Source organism: Oncorhynchus mykiss, chromosome 22, assembly GCF_013265735.2.
Source record: "Oncorhynchus mykiss isolate Arlee chromosome 22, USDA_OmykA_1.1, whole genome shotgun sequence".
In the NCBI taxonomy this organism is placed as follows: domain Eukaryota; kingdom Metazoa; phylum Chordata; class Actinopteri; order Salmoniformes; family Salmonidae; genus Oncorhynchus; species Oncorhynchus mykiss.
Genome location: NC_048586.1, coordinates 19,133,473 through 19,154,903, shown reverse-complemented (window position 1 = coordinate 19,154,903; position 21,431 = coordinate 19,133,473). Strand labels below are relative to the sequence as shown.

At 39.7% G+C, this 21,431-nt stretch overlaps 1 protein-coding gene across 2 annotated transcripts in view; it reads right to left on the bottom strand.

Moving 5' to 3' along the window:
- stat1b (signal transducer and activator of transcription 1b) overlaps positions 1-21,170 on the bottom strand; it is a 39,608-nt gene extending 18,438 nt beyond the window's left edge. The window contains exons 1-4 of one of the 2 annotated variants that reach the window (XM_021579196.2): positions 20,978-21,170; positions 4,001-4,128; positions 3,116-3,260; positions 2,633-2,728 (exon numbers count right to left, since the gene is read on the bottom strand). In XM_021579196.2, the coding sequence (XP_021434871.2) occupies positions 2,633-2,728; positions 3,116-3,260; positions 4,001-4,128 (369 nt within the window). In that variant the 5' untranslated portion in view covers positions 20,978-21,170. The remainder of the gene's footprint in view (positions 1-2,632; positions 2,729-3,115; positions 3,261-4,000; positions 4,129-20,977) is intronic. The other variant, XM_021579195.2, reaches the window with a different exon arrangement.
- Positions 21,171-21,431: the final 261 nt, after the last annotated feature.

Genomic DNA, 21,431 nt, shown 5'->3' with positions numbered 1-21,431 from the left:
CTCATCCCCAGAAGATGAGATATGCACATTATTATTATAGAAAACACTCTGAAGTTTCTAAAACTGTTTGAATCATGTCTGTGAGTATAACAGAACTTATTTAGCAGGCGAAACCCCGAGGACAAACCATTCAGATTTTTTTTTTGAGGTCACTCTTTTTTCAATGTGTTTTCATTGGGAATCCAGATTTCTAAGGGACCTTCTTCCTACCACTTCCACTGCATGTCACCAGTCTTTAGAAATTGGTTGAGGTTTTCCCTTTGTGTAATGAAGAAGTAGCCCTGTTCAGAACGAGGGTCACTTGTAGTATACTGTTAGATAGAGGCGCGTGACCAGAAAGCTAGCTACAGTTTGTTTTCCTCCTGTATTGATCATCCCGTCTTCAATTTTATAGATTATTTACATAAAAAATACCTAAAGTTGTATTACAAAAGTAGTTTGAAGTGTTTTGGCAAAGTCTACAGGTAACTTCTGAGATATTTTGTAGTCACGTTGCGCAAGTTGGAACCGGTGTTTTTCTGGATCAAACGCTCCAAATAAATGGACATTTTGGATATATATCGTCGGAATTAATCGAACAAAAGGACCATTTGTGATGTTTATGGGACATATTGGAGTGCCGACAAAAGAAGCTTGTCAAAGGTAAGGCATGAATTATATTTTTATTTCTACGTTTTGTGTCGCGCCTGCAGGGTTGAAATATGCTTTTCTCTCTTTGTTTACAGGAGGTGCTATCCTCAGATAATAGCATCGTTTGCTTTCGCCTAAAAGCCTTTTTGAAATCTGACATGTTGGCTGGATTCACAACAAGTGTAGCTTTAATTTGCTATCTTGCATGTGTGATTTAATGAAAGTTTGATTTTTATAGTAATTTATTTGAATTTGGCGCTTTGCATTTTCCCTGGCTTTTGGCCAGGTGGGATGCTAGCGTCCCATATATCCCAGAGAGGTTAACATACAAATACAATGTCAAAGGCAGTTTAACCCATTTTTTATATCTATGTTGCTAAGAAATGTGCTGAAATATTAATTATCCATGCAATAGCAACTTTTCTAAGAAAATGCATCATAATCACAATTCAGAACATGCACACACACACTACAACAGAAATACAGAGTTCCATTAAAACCTGTTAGAGCTCTAGGGGCGCTATTTCATTTTTGGATAAAAAACGTTCCCGTTTTAAGCGCGATATTTTGTCACGAAAAGATGCTCGACTATGCATATTCTTGACAGTTTTGGAAAGAAAACACTCTGAAGTTTCAGAATCTGCAAAGATTTTGTCTGTAAGTGCCCCAGAACTCATTCTACAGGCGAAACCAAGATGATGCATCAACCAGGGATTAGCAGAATTTCTGAAGCTCTGTTTTCCATTGTCTCCTTATATGGCTGTGATTGCGCAAGGAATGAGCCTACACTTTCTGTCGTTCGCCCAAGGTCTTAGCAGCATTGTGACGTATTTGTAGGCATATCATTGGAAGATTGACCATAAGAGACTACATTTTCCAAGTGTCCGCCTGGTGTCCTGCGTCGAATTCGGTGCGCAATTGCCAGCTGCTTCTACTTTACCATTTGATTCAGGGGAGAAAGCATGTGTCCAAGAACGATGTATCAATGAAGAGATATGTGAAAAACACCTTGATGATTGATTCTAAACAACGTTTGCCATGTTTTCAGTCGATATTATGGAGTTAATTTGGAAAAAAGTTCGCGTTTTGAGGACTGAATTTTCGGATTTTTTTTGGTAGCCAAATGTGATGTATAAAACGGAGCTATTTCTAATACACAAGGAATCTTTTTGGAAAAACTGAGCATCTGCTATCTAACTGAGAGTATCCTCATTGAAAACATCAGAAGTTCTTCAAAGGTAAATGATTTTATTTGAAGGCTTTTATGTTTTTGTTAATGTTGCGTGCTGGATGCTAACGCTAATGCTAACGCTAAATGCTAACGCTAAATGCTAACGCTAGCTAGCTACTTTTACACAAATGATTGTTTTCCTATGGTTGAGAAGCATATTTTGAAAATCTGAGATGACAGTGTTGTTTACAAAAGGCTAAGCTTGAGAGATGGCATATTTATTTCATTTCATTTGCGATTTTCATAAATAGTTAACGTTGTGTTATGCTAATGAGTTTGCTGATAGATTTACACAATCCTGGATACAGGGGTTTTTTCATAGCTAAACGTGACGCAGAAAACGGAGCGATTTGTCCTAAACAAATAATCTTTCAGGAAAAACTGAACATTTGCTATCTGAGAGTCTCCTCATTGAAAACATCTGAAGTTCTTCAAAGGTAAATTATTTTATTTGAATGCTTTTCTGTTTTTTTGTGTAAATGTTGCCAGCTGAATGCTAATGCTAAATGCTACGTTAGCCATCAATACTGTTACACAAATGCTTGTTTTGCAATGGTTGAGAAGCATATTTTGAAAATCTGAGATGACAGTGTTGTTAACAAAAGGCTAAGCTTGAGAGCTAGCATATTTATTTCATTTCATTTGCGATTTTCATGAATAGTTAGCGTTGCGTTATGGTAATGAGCTTGAGTCTGTATTCACGATCCCGGATCCGGGTTGGGGAGATCAGAAAGGTTAAGCAGTATTCAAAAGACAAGATCAGTGTCTTACCTCTTTTTTGATGATGGAGGCCAGGATCTTCTTCTCCTCTTTCAGACAGTTACAGATTATCATGGCCATCTGCAAAGGGTCTTCCTGGAAGTGGTCCTGGGAAGAGTTTCTCAACTTTACATTTTACAATTTAAAGTAGACATTTTGGTGTTCCTCAAGGATGCGTTTCAGGACCACTGTTCTTTCCTGCTCATAAACTAAAACAATTAAATGGTTACTTATTGGCTTAAAGAACCTAAGATTGTCTAACCTTATTCTGATTAGGACGGCTGACTCATTACATTAGCTTGAAACATTGTTGAAGCCCTTAATCCTTATTGGCCCTGATCTGACATTATAACAAATCTTCAGAGTACCATTCTTTCTTATAAGAATCAAAACACCAGTCTATAGAACAATACTCAATACTCAGCGCCTGAGTGTTTCCCTTATAAGTTTATGTCAGTCCTTGCAAATTAATTCAGAGTTCAACCCTGGCCTTACCTGCAGGTTGCGTTTAATCTTGCGTATATTGTGTTGCAACAGGAAGTTGTTCTCCAAGGCGAAGCGGCTGTACTGAACGTCCAACTGGGCCAGGAGGTCATGGAAACGGACCGCTGCAAGAGAATCGCTGATGGCCACCATGTCCCTGAAAGGGGTCAACCAAAAAGACTTTTAAATTATTGTCATCCTTTGAAATGAAAGCAACCAGCCCACGGAACACAGTAATTGCAAAAATGACTAGCTGGAGTCATCTGAGCAGTTGGCTTCTGAGCCCTCACCCGCTAGTGACTGAGTGCTGATATACTTGGTTCTGACTCGCTACAGGCTGTCCGGCAAGAATGGTACGGACGCATCTCAGTCAAGGAATTGTATTAATCTTTATCACCACCACACATAGTAATCACACACACAATCTTCTTTTACACTAGGAATGAACTTGTGGTTATTGCGGATGCACTGCCAAACACTTCTAGTAAAACACACTGGTAACTTGGTCAGCAGCCAAATTTGCTATAACCACTCTGAGCCAGAGTACAAATGCGGGCACGTTGATTGGCTCAAAGGAATAACTTTTTTTTTTTTGCAGTACTTTGTGAGGTGAAAGTTGTGAGGTGAAAAAGTTCAACAAAAAAAGTCAACAACCTTACACCAACGACAACAAACATTTAAAGTAGTCCACAACCTTTACAAGCATGTTACTTTTACTTTCTGTTTTCTTATTACAGTAGTTGGCGCAGGCTTTCTGATATCTAGATTAATTAAGGCCAAACAAAGCACAATACATCATGAGAGCAGTTACACCACAGCCTTCAAATGCATCCACACATACTGACTGTGTAAACTACACACCCCTTGGCAGTCTGTTGCTTACTGCAGCTCACTCACCAGTCATGGCTCTCTATCCAGGTACTGAGGTACTGGCGGATTTCCATAGGGAAAGTATCATCATACAGCTGGTCCACCTGCTCCAGGTACTTGGAGTCTAGCTGCTGCAGCTGGAACCACTGGGCCATCTAGAAACCAGGGACAGGGAATGGCAATCAGTGTTTTCCTGTATCATTCCATAGGCACCTCAGTATGGAGGTCAGAGGATAACCAGTATAGTGGGAAACACAGTACAATACGTAGCCCACTAACTGTCGCATGCCATATTTAGCGCCAACTACACATACAGGCTTCATTGTAATCCTTTGAACAGGTCAAACTGTGCTTACTTTCAGATGCTGTGATCAAATCGTTACCACGTCCACGTATGACTACAGCCATGTACACCAGGGTTGGGCTAAGTTCGGTTTTCATGTCTAAAAATTCAGGAAGCGAATTGAAATATCGTCACAGAAAACAGTGGATAATTTTTAATTAATTAATTGAATTTCAATTTACTTCCTGAATTGAAAACCTAATTGAGAACTCTGTCTAAGCTTCTTTAGTCTTTGGAGGGTTGAGGAAGAGAGGCAGCTACTCTATAGTAGGCTACTGCTGGGTAAGACCAAAGTTACTTAATAGGATCCTGCCCAAATAGGTTTTATGTGACATTCTCTTGTATTACATTCTGTTTAACTCAGTGAATGGGTGTAGTTTAATTAAACTAGGGTATGTAGGCTGAAATCAAATTGAAGTGCATTTCACTTTTCCTGAAATATCACATATTGATTTGTACACCAGCATGTCCCGTGTAGACTGATGGTGTGGGAATGTGATCTAAAAAGCAGCACGGCAGTGTGCCTTATGACGGTGAACCAAGCTGAGAAATGAATTAGTGGAGCTGTTGCCATCACATTCAACAGACATTCAACAAACATTCACCATTTGCCTATTTAAACGTTGACAACAATATCCATTCCTCTCAGACTACTACACTGAATAAAAATATAAACGCAACATGTAAAGTGTTGATCCCATGTTTCATGAGCTGAAATAAAAGATCCCAAAAATGTTCCATATGCACAAAAAGCTTATTTCTCTCAAATGCTATGCACAAATTTGTTTATTTCGCTGCTGTTAGTAAGCATTTCTCCTTTGCCAAGATAATCCTTCCACCTGACAATTGTGGCATATTAAGAAGCTGATTAAACAGCATGATCACTATCACAATGCACTAACAATACCAGGGACAATAAAAGGCCACTCTAAATTGTACAGTTTTGTCACACAACACAATGCCACAGATGTCTCAAGTTTTGAGGGAGCATGGAATTAGCATGCTGACTGCAGGAATGTCCACCAGAGCTGTTGCCAGAGAATTTTATGTTCATTTCTCTACCATGAGCCGTCTTCAATGTCCTGTCCTGCAGCTCAGATCAGAAGGATGACTGCATCTTTGACAAAGCAGGATTATTAACATGACCATGCTTAAAGACACAGTATATTTAATGTCTGATTTCTTATTGTTACCCATCTACCAATCACTGCCCTTCTTTATGAGGCTTTCAAAAAGCTCCCTGGTCTTTATTTATACTTGAATCTGTGCTTGAAATTCAAGACTTGACTGAGGGACCTTACATATGGTGTTTGTATGAAGGACAAAGGAAGGTATAGAGATTCAAAAATGATGTCAACCCCTATTATTTCATACAGAGTGATTCCATATAATGTACTATTTGTAAGAATATTCTAAGACAAATATGCTTGTCTGTATTTTTTTCCATTTCAAAATATGTTAATTTCACATGTTGAAGATCTAGATCATGAATATTCAGCTTTCAAATACACAACGCAGTGGACTAGAGGTCAAGAGGGCCAGAGAGCAATGGAACGAGTGTTTTTCAGTTCAACATCTGTTTCAGATCTGTGTAGGAATTACAGTCTGGGACTCATAGCTACATGTGGCAAGTTCTCATTGGTCCAAATTGTCTATACATTGAGCCTGAAATGGTATACTTGGTATTTGGCCAGTGGCCCAATTTTATTGCAATGAATTCTAATTGGTCAACCACAGGTTAGGCTTGGGCTAGGCTTTGTTCAGTGGAGAAAACACTGAGGACAGGGAAAAATAAACATGTACCATCTACTTTCCAGCAAAACAACTATGATTTGTTCTCTTTGAATACATATATTTTTCTCCCTCTGATTTGTATTGGGGTCTGTGTTATTGAAAAAGTGTTACTGAAAAATAACATCAACTGCTAACAGTTTCACAACAAAACTTGCTTCATTCTATAGCTGGAGGACTCCTTATATCGCCAGAAGTGAAAAGTATAACACATTTTTTTGTCTTCATCTGTTGTGGTCTAGTACTGTCTTTTTGCTAACTAGGGCCATCTATTTTAAGTGCTGCCCGATTTCCCAGTGGCCTACTTGGTGTGTGAACTGCTGACTGCTCAACATTTGCAGATACCTGTTAACACATCAACAAGGATCAAGGGGCAGGGCAATTTGTGACTTGTTTTGGTAATCAGTGGCTTTATTGGAGGGGGAATGGTTTAATCTGTTTTCTGAGTGTATATAACCAACTTCTCAGTGTCCATCTCAATGTGCTTCATTCTATAGCTAGAGGACTCCTGTTATCTCTCGGAGTGATAAGTGTAAAAAAAATGTGTCTTCATCTGTTGTGGTCTAGTACTGTCTTTTTGCTAGCTAGGGCCATCTACTTTAAGTGCTGCCTGTTTTCCCAGTGGCTTACTTGGTGTGTGAACTGCTGATTGCTCATAATTTGCAGATAGTTGTTGACACATCAACCAGGATCAAGGGGCAGGGCATTTTGTGACTTGTTTTGGTAATCAGTGGCTGCATTGGGAGGGGGGGGGGGGGGGGGGGGGGGGGCTGTTGCGATGACCGTATTACTGCCACACCGGCGGTCACAAGTCATGAAGGCAGTCAAATTCCACCTGACTGTTTAGTCATGATAATTAGGCTTCTCCAAGCTCTGATGCTGCTGATGGTTATTAGCAGCCTACCAAACTTGCTAACTGCCTGGTACTCAGCACTCTATTGTCCCTCTATTCACTCGGACATCAATGCAAAAGTAATTGAAAATCAAATCAAACACTTCATGAGAGCCCATGAGCTCATGTTGCGCAACATTTCTATAGGCTATGAAATTTCGAGTGAAAAAAAAAAAATAAGTCACATCAGCTTTCCTACTACATTTAAAAAAAAAACGTTCCTAATATTATGCAAATATTAAGCTCATTGCTTATCTTTATAACAGGAGTATAGCCTACATGGCTGGCATGAAAATTAACCACAGGAAAAGCGTCCTCCATTCGCTATTTGAGTGCAGAGATTACATACTTTTTCCCCATGACCGTTTCGAGACAGGTGCATGATAATGGTCCATTCTAAATCTAAATTAATTTCACACATACAGTGGGTTCCAAAATTACTGGCACCCCTGACTGGCAATGCACTAACTATACTTTAAAAAATATTAACAATGTAAATATAGAGAAACTCAAAGTACCAACATGAGAGAAATACTGTACTTTATTAATGATTCAAATCATTTATTGATGTAATAAAAAATCTATGTCCTCCAAATCAAGGTTTCACAATTAATGGCACCCTTAAAGATTGTAATTAAAAATACGCATGCAATATCCCATGAAGAAAACAAAAGAACTGGCAGTTCAAAAGAGACAGATGGTCGTAGACCTTCATAAATCTGGTCATGGTTACAAGATGATCTACAAACAATTGAATATACCACTGAGCACTGTCAGGGCAATAATTATTTTTTAAATAAAAAAATATGGAACAGTTGAAAAGTTCACGGGTAGAGGATGCAAGTGCATTTTGCTCCCCAGGATAGGGAGGAGGATGGTGAGAGAAGCAAAAAAAGGTTTCAAAAAGCACCATCAGACGCCACCTCCACAACGACAGGCTCTTTGGAAGGGTTGCCAGAAGAAAGCCCTTTCTGACCCCAAGACACAGATGCAAGCGTTTGGAGTTAGCCAAACGTAATTTAAATTATGACTTGAAGAAGGTGCTCTGGTCAGATGAGACCAGAATGGAATGTTTTGGTCAGATACAGCATCGGCATGTTTGGCGTAGAAACAGAGATGCATACAAGGAGAGGCACCTCATACCCACGGTGAAATATGGTGGTGGGTCAGTGATGTTTTGGGGCTGTTTTAATTCCAGAGGTCCAGTGGCACTGGTTAAGATTGACGGCATAATTAATTCCACCAAGTATCAGGCAATTATGGCTAACAATCTGGTTGCCTCTGCCAGAAGGCTGGGACTTGGCCGTAGGTGGACTTTCCAACAAGACAATGACCCAAAACATACCTCAAGATCCACACAGAAATGGTTCTGTGACAACAAAATCAATATTCTGCCATGGCCATCTCAGTCGTCGGACCTCAATCCAATCGAAAACCTGTGAAGAGGGCAGTTGATAAGCGCAAACCCAAGAATGTGAAGGATCTTGAAAGGATTTTCATAGAGGAATGGTCCAAAATCCCTCCAAATGTGTTCCTTAACCTTGTCAAACATTACAGGAAAAGACTCCATGCTGTTATCCTAGCCAGAGGTGGTTGCACTAAGTTCTAAATGAGGAATGCCAATAATTATGAAACCTTGATTTTGGTGAAATTTATTTTGTATAAAATAATTGTATGATTTTGGTTGGTTCCATTGAAACATTAAAAGTACAGTATTTCTCACATGTTGGTATTTTGAGTTTCTCTATAATTATATTGTTTATATTTGTAAACTATTGTTAGTGAATTGCCAGTCAGGGGTGCCAGTAATTTTGGAGCCCACTGTATATTATTTAGTATATGTAAAGACAAGATTAAATCAAGACTAGTCTGATGGGGGGACAATATTAGTTTATCACTTGTGAATTAGATACTATCACTTGATGCCCAGCTTAAGGCAAGGAACAATGCCTTATTTAAAATAAAATAAAATAGAATTATAGTTGCACACCTCATGTAGCCTAGTTGTGTCCCTGATGTGTATGTCTTCCCTTGTAGCCTGTGAGAAAGAGATCACGTGATGGAGAGCTGTGTGCGTGAGAAGTGCTTCGGAGCAGGCAGCACTCAGGGCGAAGTGCTGCAAAAGACATGGATTGTTTAGGGTGGCCACACAAAGGAGATGCCGCCTGGAAATTCAAAGCAATATCAAGTGCTTCTCAAATTGTGAATGAGAGACTGATGAAGTGTGTACAGCCTGCGCAAAAAAAGCAGAGCTCATGCCTTTCAAGCTACTTTTTTCAAATAATCATTAGTCGCATCATGCAGCCTTACAATGTATTAAAAATGAAACATACAGCCCAATGTTTGTAGAACAAATAAAGGTACATGAATAACTCTAAATTAACGATATAGGGGTACCCATTTCTTTGTTAACCACTCAACACAGAATAGTGTGCACTCCCTCAAATCGTTTGGAGAAAATATCCTTTCTATTTTATAAAATAAAATAATATAAAATAATGCCATGGAATTCTAAGCAAATCCTGTCTGCTAAATGAACTAATGTAGACCACAGCCATATGGCATAGCCAGATCAGAACAACTCAGAGTATGCTATTCTGTTCTTCTGAAATAAACTATGTTTTCTTAATATCATGTTTCTTTAGACCTGTCTAAAATAAATAATATGTTTATTGTAAAGGTGTAGGCTATATACAGTGCCTTGCAAAAGTATTCGGCCCCCTTGAACTTTGCGACCTTTTGCCACATTTCAGGCTTCAAACATAAAGATATAAAACTGTATTTTTTTTGTGAAGAATCAACAACAAGTGGGACACAATCATGAAGTGGAACGACATTTATTGGATATTTCATATTTCAAAATTTCAAACAAATCAAAAACTGAAAGATTGGGCGTGCAAAATTATTCAGCCCCTTTACTTTCAGTGCAGCAAACTCTCTCCAGAAGTTCAGTGAGGATCTCTGAATGATCCAATGTTGACCTAAATGACTAATGATGATAAATACAATCCACCTGTGTGTAATCAAGTCTCCGTATAAATGCACCTGCACTGTGATAGTCTCAGAGGTCCGTTAAAAGTGCAGAGAGCATCATGAAGAACAAGGAACACACCAGGCAGGTCCGAGATACTGTTGTGAAGAAGTTTAAAGCCGGATTTGGATACAAAAAGACTTCCCAAGCTTTAAACATCCCAAGGAGCACTGTGCAAGCGATATTATTGAAATGGAAGGAGTATCAGACCACTGCAAATCCTCCAACCCTAATCTACTCAGCCCCTACTCAGAAGGTCATACGCCATCGCAATCTTCGCTCTCTCTCTCCCACTACTCTCCTCTTCTATCCTATCATCTCTTCCTTCTGCTAAATCCTTCTCCCTTCGGTCTCCAGATTCTGTCTCTTAGACCCTACTCTCCTCCCTGTTTGCTTCCTATGACTCGCACTGTCCCCATTCCTCCTGGCAGGCTCAGCCCTCCCCTCCTGCTCTGTGGCTGAGTGACTCATTGTGAGCTTACAAAACAGGGCTGCAGACAGCTGAGCGAAAAGGGAGGAAAACGAAACTTCTGGAGGACCTTTCATCATTTCACTCCCTCCTCTATACTTTCTCTTTCTCTGTATCCTCTGCTTAAGCCACTTTCTTACCCTAGGAAACTATTTTACACCTTCTCCCCCCTCCTTAATCCTCCACGTCCCTCTCTGCGGACAAATTTGTCAACCACTTTGAAAAAAAACATCCACTACTCATTCACTCAGCCTATTGAGTCCACTGGTCTCACTCACACAGAACTACCCTATGCCTCTCTCCTTTGTTCTCATCCTCTATCCGCTGCCTTTGACACTGTGAACCATCAAATACTCCTCTCCACCTTCTCAAGGCTGGGCATATGCTCAGGCTATGCACTATTGGATTGCATCATACCTGGCAGGCCGCTCCTACCAGGTGACGTGGAGCGGATCTGTGTCTGCCCCACGTACTCTTACTACTTGTGTCCCCCATGACTCGGTTCTAGGCCCTCTCCTCTTCTCTCTATACAACAAGTCACTCGGCTCCATCATATCCTCAAATGGTCTCTCTAATCATTGCTTTGTGGATGACATTCAACTACTTCTCCCCCTTCTGACACCCAGGTGGCGACATCTCTGCGTGCCTGGCAAATATCGAATCTTGGATGTCGGCCCACCACTTCAAGCTCAACCTAGACAAGACAGAATCTGCTCTCCCTCCCGGGGAAGGCCTGCCCGCTCAAAAACCTCTCCATCATGGTTGACAACTCTGCAGTGTCACCCTTCCAGAGGGCAAAGAACCTTAGTGTGACCCTGGACAACACCCTGTTGTTCTCTGCAAACATCAAAGCACTGACTCGCTCCTGCAGGTTCATGCTCTACAACATCCATAGAGTACGACCCTACCTCACACAGGAAGCAGCGCAGGTCCTAATCCAGGCACTTGTCCTCTCCCGTCTGGACTACTGCAACTCGCTGTTGGCTGGGCTTTCCCCTTGTGCCATCAAACCGCTGCAACATATCCAGAACGCAGCAGCCCTCCTGGTTCTCAAACTTCCCAAGTTCTCTCATGTCACCCCGCTCCTCCGTACACTCCACAGGCTTCCAGTTGAAGCTAACATTCAAGAGGAACTGCCCCTCCCTACCTTCAAGCTACACCCCACCCCGCTCAGCCCAGGCCAAGCATTTCGCTGTCCTGGCACCCCATTAGCGGAACCAGCTTCCCCCTGAATCAAAGACAGCAGAGTCCCTGCCCATCTTCCGAAAGCATCTGAAAGCCTACCTAATACTTTTTTGCCCCACTGTATGTTCATAGATATACAGTTGAAGTCTGAAGTTTACATACACCTTAGCCAAATACATTTAAACTCCAGTTTTTCAAAATTCCTGACATTTAATCCCAGTAAAGATTCCCAGTTTTAGGTCAGTTAGGATCACCACTTTATTTTAAGAATGTGAAATGTCAGAAAAATAGTAGAGAGAATGATTTATTTCAGCTTTTATTTCTTTCAGAAATGTGGGTCAGAAATGTACACTCAATTATATACACTCAATTAGTATTTGGTAGCATTGCCTTTAAATTGTTTAACTTGGGTCAAACTTTTTGGGTAGCCTTCCACAAGCTTCCCACAATAAATTGGGTGAATTTTGGCCCATTCCTCCTGACAGAGCTGGTGTAACTGAGTCAGGTTGGTAGGCCTCCTTGCTCGCATGCGCTTTTTCAGTTCTGCCCACAAACTTTCTATTGGATTGAGGTCAGGGCTTTGTGATGGCCACTCCAATACCTTGACTTTGTTGTCCTTAAGCCATTTTTCCACAACTTCGGCCTGCAAGCCGCCCCCTTTTTGATCTAATTCTAATTGATCATTAGAAAACCCTTTTGCAATTGTTAGCACAGCTGAAAACTATTGTGCTGATTAAAGAAGCAATAAACTGGCCTTCTTTAGACTAGTTGAGTATCTGGAGCATTAGCATTTGTAGGTTCGATTACAGGCTCAAAATGGCAAGAAACAAAAAACTTTCTTCTGAAACTCGTCAGTCTATTCTTGTTCTAAGAAATGATGGATATTCCATGTGAGAAATTGCCAAGAAACTGAAAATCTCGTAAAACGCAGAGTACTACTCCCTTCACAGCACAGCGCAAACTGGTTCTAACCAGTGTCTGTGTTCTTTTGCCCATCTTAATATTTACTTTTTATTGGCCAGTCTGAGATATGTATTTTTCTTTGCAACTCTGCCTAGAAGGCCAGCATCTCGGAGTTGCCTCTTCACTGTTGACATTGAGACTGGTGTTTTACGGGTACTATTTAATGAAGCTTCCAGTTGAGGACTTGTGAGGTGTCTGTTTCTCAAACTAGACACTCTAATGTTTTTGTCCTCTTGCTCAGTTGTGCACCAGGGCCTCCCACTCCTGGATAAGAGTGTCTGCTAAATGACTAAAAGAAATGTAATGAAAGACATTACGTGAATAACTACAATTGTGTTGAGCAGGGCAGAGGTGTAGGAGGTTGATGCTCTCTCTGCAACTACTTGAAGAAGACAGAGGATTTGGTGATCTGAAAAAGTCAGCAACCTTCACGCTAGCCATGATGAGCTGAGATAATGAGTGGGCTGGTTGATAGATGAGTTCAGATTGGTCTGCCATATACTACGCTTCTGTCTATTTGAGCTGGTTAGTATGTATAGGCAATCCTGTCTAACGTGGCTTTAAAAAAATATTGCTTAGTAGAACTCCATAAGTGTTGCTCTCAACTTTCTGGACGACCGAGTTTTGAAATCAGTGGAATTAGAGAATGGAGAAAACACCTGTCTCTGGATTACATCTTCAAACTAAGGGCAACCATGGCATCCGTGACAGGGAAAAGCATCCAACCATGATGTATAGGGTAAGATAGTGTAGCTAGCTACATTTTCAGTTATTACATGTGTCTAATTTTGACAAAGTTGTTTTCATTTGAAGTTTAAGTGTACTGTTAGCTAGCTAGCTAACGATAGCTGGCTGGCTTGCTAGCTAACGTTACATGTGTGATCTTATTAGTCGTATCTCAGAGCCATTTGTTTTGCTTAATGTTAGCTAGCTAACATTGAACCTGGTTGGTTAGCTACCTGCAGATTCATTCAGGGTAGTAACGTCATGAGTTGTGATTATGGTTTATTGTTTAGCTAGCTAGCTACATGTCTTAACAAAAGACTCAAAAGACTGTTAGCCAGTATGCAAGTGTCCATTTTAATAGAATGTCACTGCGACAACTGTTAGCCAGTTAGCTTGAGTGCTTGACTGCTGTTGTTAGGACAGAACGCTCGGATCAACCCTTAAAGAGATTGGTGGAACTAAAGCTTAACCTTTCTAGCGCCGCGAAATTCAAAAATATTTTTTTGAAATATGTCACTTTCACACATTAACAAGTCCAATACAGCAAATGAAAGACATCTTGTTAATCTACCCATCGTGTCCGATTTCAAAAATGCTTTACAGCTAAAGCACAGCATTTGATTATGTTAGTTCAGAGCCAAGTCGAAAAAACACACAGCCATTTTTCCGGCCAAAGATAGGAGTCACAAAAAGCAGAAATATAGATAAAATTAATCAGTAACCTTTGATGATCTTCATCAGATGACACTCATAGGACATCATGTTACACAATACATGTATGTTTTGTTCGATAACGTGTATATTTATATCCAAAAATCTCAGTTTACATTGGCGCCTTACGTGCAGCAATGTTTTGATTCCAAAACATCCAGTGATTTTGCAGAAATACTCATAATAAACATTGATAAAAGATACTAGTGTTATTCACAGAATTAAAGATACACTTCTCCTTAATGCAACCGCTGTGTCAGATTTCAAAAAAACTTTACGGAAAAAGCATAATCTGAGAATGGCGCTCAGAACCCAAAACAGCCAGAGGAATATCCGCCATTTTGGAATCAACAAAGTTAGAAACAACACCATAAATATTCACTTACCTTTGATGATCTTCATCAGAAGGCACTCCCAGGAATCCCAGTTTGACAATAAATCACAATAAATGACACCGTTCCATCATTCATGTCCAAATAGCCACTTGTTGTTAGCTTGTTCAGCCCAGTAATCCATCTTCATGAGGTGCTTCATTCAGACAAAAACTCGAAATGTTCCGTTCTAGTAATTTAGAAACATGTCAAACGATGTATGGAATCAATCGTTAGGATGTTTTTAACATAGAACATTATTGATGTTTTAACCAGATAATTAATTTGTCTTCAGAAAAGCACTGGTACGAGAGGTAACTCTGTCGGGAGCGCGCGTCATGAGACCAAGGCTCTCTGCCAGACCACTGACTCAAAGAGGTCTCATGAGCCCCTCCTTTATAGTAGAATCCTCAAACCAGTTTCTAAAGACGGTTGACATCTAGTGGAAGCCGTACGAAGTACAACCTCATCCATATCTCCATGTGTATTCGGTAGGCCAAGCTTTGAAAAACTACAAACCTCAGATGTCCCACTTCCTGGTTGGATTTTTCTCAGGTTTTCGCCTGCCATATGAGTTCTGTTATACTTACAGACATCATTCAAACAGTTTTAGAAACTTCAGAGTGTTTTCTATCCAATACTACTACTAATATGCATATATTAGCATCTGGGACAGAGTAGAAGGCAGTTCACTCTGGGCACGCTATTCATCCAAAAGTGAAAATGCTGCCCCCTATCCCAAAAAAGGTTAATTTAAGAGTGTGTGAACAATGCTGAATGAGTGAAGACAAAGTGAAGATAAAGAAGAGCTCTCCAGCAGGTACTAAAATATTCAAAGACCATTTTCTCAAAAGTGAGGTTACAAGTTTATCAACTTTCAAAGCAGAATTTCTTTCCCATTGTTCCTCAAATTCAGTGAATGCTATACCATTGTGTAGCTCTGTGTCTCTGCTTTTATCCAATGTAAAAAAACATAATTTCAAATTTTGATACAATAGACCGAATCAAGGCGGTCGGTCACATTTGTACAGCCAAAACTTGTATGGCGGTGATGGCTTGCGTCAGTTCCATTGAGGGTTTTGTTTGAATAATTTGGATTTAGTTTTATGTTTCTATGACAATCCATGAAAACGTTATAGTGGACAAGAGATTTAAATGCAATTTTATATGATTTGATTATTTATACCAAAACAACACTTATTTTTATGCAAATCAAAGGTTGTAAAAGTAGTCCAGACTTTTTTTTGACTAATTTCACATTTTATTTGAGGTTTCTATAAGAATGATCAAAACAGTTATTGCAGTTAATAGGCCTGTTATGGCTGCTGTCCCCGTACAGGGACCAACATCAGGGGAAATTTCAGATGACAACTAAAAATACAATTTCGTAACATTAAAAATTCTTGAATTTCATGAAGTGGAACGACATTTATTGGATATTTCAAACTTTTTTTAACAAATCAAAAACTGAAAAATTGGGCGTGCAAAATTATTCAGCCCCTTTACTTTCAGTGCAGCAAACTCTCTCCAGAAGTTCAGTGAGGATCTCTGAATGATCCAATGTTGACCTAAATGACTAATGATGATAAATACAATCGACCTGTGTGTAATCAAGTATCCGTATAAATGCACCTGCACTGTGATAGTCTCAGAGGTCCGTTAAAAGCGCAGAGAGCATCATGAAGAACAAGGAACACACCAGGCAGGTCCGAGATACTGTTGTGAAGAAGTTTAAAGCCGGATTTGGATACAAAAAGATTTCCCAAGCTTTAAACAACCCAAGGAGCACTGTGCAAGCGATAATATTGAAATGGAAGGGGTATCAGACCACTGCAAATCTACCAAGACCTGGCCGTCCCTCTAAACTTTCAGCTCATACAAGGAGAAGACTGATCAGAGATGCAGCCAAGAGGCCCATGATCACTCTGGATGAACTGCAGAGATCTACAGCTGAGGTGGGAGACTCTGTCCATAGGACAACAATCAGTCGTATATTGCACAAATCTGGCCTTTATGGAAGAGTGGCAAGAAGAAAGCCATTTCTTAAAGATATCCATAAAAAGTGTTGTTTAAAGTTTGCCACAAGCCACCTGGGAGACACACCAAACATGTGGAAGAAGGTGCTCTGGTCAGATGAAACCAAAATTGAACTTTTTGGCAACAATGCAAAACGTTATGTTTGGCGTAAAAGCAACACAGCTGAACACACCATCCCCACTGTCAAACATGGTGGTGGCAGCATCATGGTTTGGGCCTGCTTTTCTTCAGCAGGGACAGGGAAGATGGTTCAAATTGATGGGAAGATGGATGGAGCCAAATACAGGACCATTCTGGAAGAAAACCTGATGCAGTCTACAAAAGACCTGAGACTGGGACGGAGATTTGTCTTCCAACAAGACAATGATCCAAAACATAAAGCAAAATCTACAATGGAATGGTTCAAAAATAAACATATCCAGGTGTTAGAATGGCCAAGTCAAAGTCCAGACCTGAATCCAATCGAGAATCTGTGGAAAGAACTGAAAACTGCTGTTCACAAATGCTCTCCATCCAACCTCACTGAGCTCGAGCTGTTTTGCAAGGAGGAATGGGAAAACATTTCAGTCTCTCGATGTGCAAAACTGATAGAGACATACCCCAAGCGACTTACAGCTGTAATCGCAGCAAAAGGTGGCGCTACAAAGTATTAACTTAAGGGGGCTGAATAATTTTGCACGCCCAATTTTTCAGTTTTTGATTTGTTAAAAAAGTTTGAAATATCCAATAAATGTCGTTCCACTTCATGATTGTGTCCCACTTGTTGTTGATTCTTCACAAAAAAATACAGTTTTATATCTTTATGTTTGAAGCCTGAAATGTGGCAAAAGGTCGCAAAGTTCAAGGGGGCCGAATACTTTCGCAAGGCACTGTATATATACACAACAATGGCCGGAGTTGAATGGAACACCTTAGTGACTGTTCCCTCTGCTCTATACAATCAATACATATCTGTTTATTTTATGTGATGATAAATGGCTCATACAATACAAATATTTTTTTTATTTTTTCTTTCACAGTGATAGCGACTCCGACTGGGAGGCCCCGGTGCCAAGCTGCCCGCTCTACCTGTGCCCCCAGTGGTGTTCATATGCCACAGTTCATTACTGCAGGCATGACTGTGCCTCAGAGCCAAAAGGGCACAGCATGGAGGCGTCGTTGTGTTCTGTGTCACATGAAATGCACCACTTGTTCAGTTTGCCTCTGCTTTACATCAGAAAGAGACTGCTATGGGACATGGCACAGGCAGCAAAATACTGTGACGAGGACTTCCAAGGGGTGTACTGTTTTTTTTTTAAATATTTATTTTCTAATATTTTTTAAAACATTTTTTTGTGTATGTGTTAGAATTGCTTTTTGATATGTTGTATATAGTTATTTGCACTGCTGTATATAGTTATAGGTCATTTCACCAATTCGGCCACTTGGGTACATTTGGGCAACTTGTGTGGGACACCTGGGTGACTTCATGCTAAATGTCATGTAGCTCACCCATTCCTGAAGTTATCAGTCTCAAACTTTGCACACCTACAGTTGCCCTCTTGTGTTATCCATCAAAATTATCTCCAGCATCCTATCTGACTGTGTGGCTATTCTATGTACATGTGAAAGATGATGCTACAACAATAAAAAACAGAAAACGTATGCTTCTTCCACCAGATCTACTGTGTTATATTCTCCTACATTAAATTAAAATTTCCACAAACTTCAGAATGTTTCCATTCAAATGATACCAAGAATATGCATATCCTTCCTTCTGGGGCTGAGCTACAGGCAGTTAGATTTGGGTATGTCTTCAGGCGGAAATTGAGAACAAAGGGTTGCAGCCATAACAGGTTTTAAAAGGGCAAAAAATTTTAACCACATCACTTAGACACTCAAGGGCAGTTTCACCGCAGTCCCTAACTAAAACATTACCTCCTGAAAGATCCTTTGTAGTAATCAGAGAGGAATGGAAACTGATGTCAACGTTTAAATAGGCTAACCCACAAATGTCTTTTGAAAATCTGTTGAATGTCTGAGATATTACAACCTCCTTTACCTCATGGATTAAATTTCATGGTGAACTCCCTCCATGTCATGCTGCTGTAAATCACATGCACAGAACATTTCTATGCACTTCACTTGAATTCCAGTCTGCCAGAACAGGCTGCCAGTCAATTATTTAGTCAAACTTTAGTCACGGACAGTGGACCTGAATCAACAGGCTTAGTAAAAGTCAGCCAGTCATGGACAGAAACTCCTGTCAAAACAGAAAAATATTTCTTTACAAGAAAAACACTGAGAGGACATACTGCAGCGTTTCCTGCACTGATGAACAGGACTGTTTTTATTAGTACATTAGATTACGCATTGAACCATTGATTGTACTGTCTCCTATTAAGAGAAAATCTATTAGAGTTACCTGTTCCAAATCAAGGATTTACAATCATTATCACATACTGACTGATTGGACTACTGCAACTCACTGTTGGCTGGGCTCCCTGCTTGTGCCATCAAACCCCTGCAATTTATCCAGAACGCTGCAGCTTTCCTGGTGTTCAACCTTCCCAAATTCTCCCATGTCACCAAATTCACCCGCTCCTCCGCACATTCCACTGGCTTCCCAGTCGAAGCCGCATCCACTACAAAACTATGGTACTTGTCTCCAGAGCAGCCTCAGAGCAACCTTCCGGGTCTGCTCAAAACCTACACGCCAATGCTAGGGCGGCAGGTAGCCTAGCGATTATAGCATTGGGCCACTAATCAAAAGGTTGCTGGTTTGAAAACCTGAGCCAACAATGTAAAAAATCTGGCGATGTGCTCTAATTTGCTCCAGGAGCGCCATGCTACTATGGCTGACTCTGTAAAAACAACACATTCCACTGCACCTATATAGTGTATCTGACCATAAAACCTGAGTATTCTGTTCTGGTCTCTTTGTTCTCCCACACCTACGCAGTCCAAGCTCTTCTCTGGCCTGGCACCCCAATGGCGGAACCAGCTTCTCCCTGAAGCTAGGACTACTTTATTGAGGAATAATCAGTGGTGGAAAAAGTACCCAATTGTCATACTTGAGTAAAAGTATAGTTACCTTAATAGAAAGTTACTCAAGTAAAAGTGGAAGTCATCCAGTAAAATACTACCGGAGTAAAAGTCTAAAAGGATGTGGTTCTAAATATACTTAAGTATCAAAAATAAAAGTATAAATCATTCCAAATTCATTATATTAAACAAAGCAGACGGCACCATTTTTTTCTGCTTTAATTTACGGATAGCGAGGGGCACACTCCAACACTCAGACATAATTTATAAAAAAATCAATTTGCGTTTAGTAAGTCCGCCAGATCAGAGGCAGTAGGGATGACCAGGAATGGTCTATTGACGTGTGTGTGAATTGGACCATTTTCCTGTCCTGTTAAGCATTCAAAATGTAACTTCTGGGTGTCATCAAAAATGTAGGGAGTAAAAAGGACATTATTTTCTTTAGGAATGTAGTGAAGTAAAAGTTGCCCAAAATATAAATAGTAAAGTACAGATACTCCAAAAAACGACTTTAAAATATTTTTACTTTAGCACTTTACACCACTGGAAATAATGTACTTACTATGACTGTGATAGTGCATTCATCTTAAGACAGCTAAACGGGACTAACTGGATAAGAGTGTCTGCTAAATGACTAAAATGTAAATATATTCAGTCAACAGCTATGATTACAATTGTGGTGGTGTGTAAGCCTTCAGTTTAGCATACACTTTTTCTAAACCTTTGAAGCATTGCAAGATCAACTTTAAACAGCTGAAGTGTCTTCTTTATACGATTATGCTGAGGGTTCAACCAAATGCATTCTGAAAACAGCATTTTATAACTAAAACAAAGATAATACAAATGTAATTAAGATAATAAAAAGATGGTAATCTATCACACTTGCAGTTATTACACATGCATTTACTGAGTATTTAAAAATTAGATAGCCTAACCACTTTTGACAAATGATATAAAATATTTTTATAGAACTTTAACGAAAGGTTGCTAGATCGAATCCCCGAGCTGACAATGTAAAAATCTGTTGTTCTGCCCCTGAACAAGGCAGTTAACCCACTATTCCTAAGCCGTCATTGTAAATAAGAATTTGTTCTTAACTGACTTGCCTAGTTAAATAAAGGTTTAAAAAAAGAAAAAAAGAAAGCCCAATACAATTTACAAAGAAAATACATTAAAAAAGCATAATAACAAATCCAAGCAATGTTGCAAATTGTCTCTTTTGTGACAAATTCATTTAAAAAAGATACACTTTAAATATCACCATATCAATAATATAAGAAAATGTAAGTGTAATTATTAGCAAGTATACTTTCAGTTTCACACTTTCCTTGATTTGGTTTCCTTTGACACTGTTTTGGTCAAAATTCCCTGCATGCGCAATGCTTTTTTTGGGGGGGGAGGGTGTTATACCTAGGTAATGATTGCTGTAAGAACCAGGTAAATTCAGTAACCTGCACCTACCTTGAATAACGTTGAAAACGGTACGAAAAGGTGAAGTCAAGATAAATGGGAAAGGTCCCTCCACTTCACCAGCCTGGTGGCTCAGACAACATATGATATTAACATTTGTATTGTCAATAAAATAATTCTGAAAATACCAACTTTTATATGAACAGCTGTTCAATGGCACAGCCCATATGCGATAAAGCCTGTCATAGCTAAGCTTTTGCAAAGGTTGACGCCCATAGTAGTAGAGGACCAATCAAAGTACATATGCGTTTTAGCACTGTTCTTTCTATTCGGCAACCTCCCTCGTCAGACTGAAATCAGAAACTTCAAATTAAAAACGCAACTTATTCAGAGCGTAAATAGAAACCTAACATATTATTGAACACATAAGTTTTGGAAGTAATTCCACAGCTATTTGCTGGGTAGTTCATCCTGTACTCCAATGGCATGTTAAAAATTAACCATA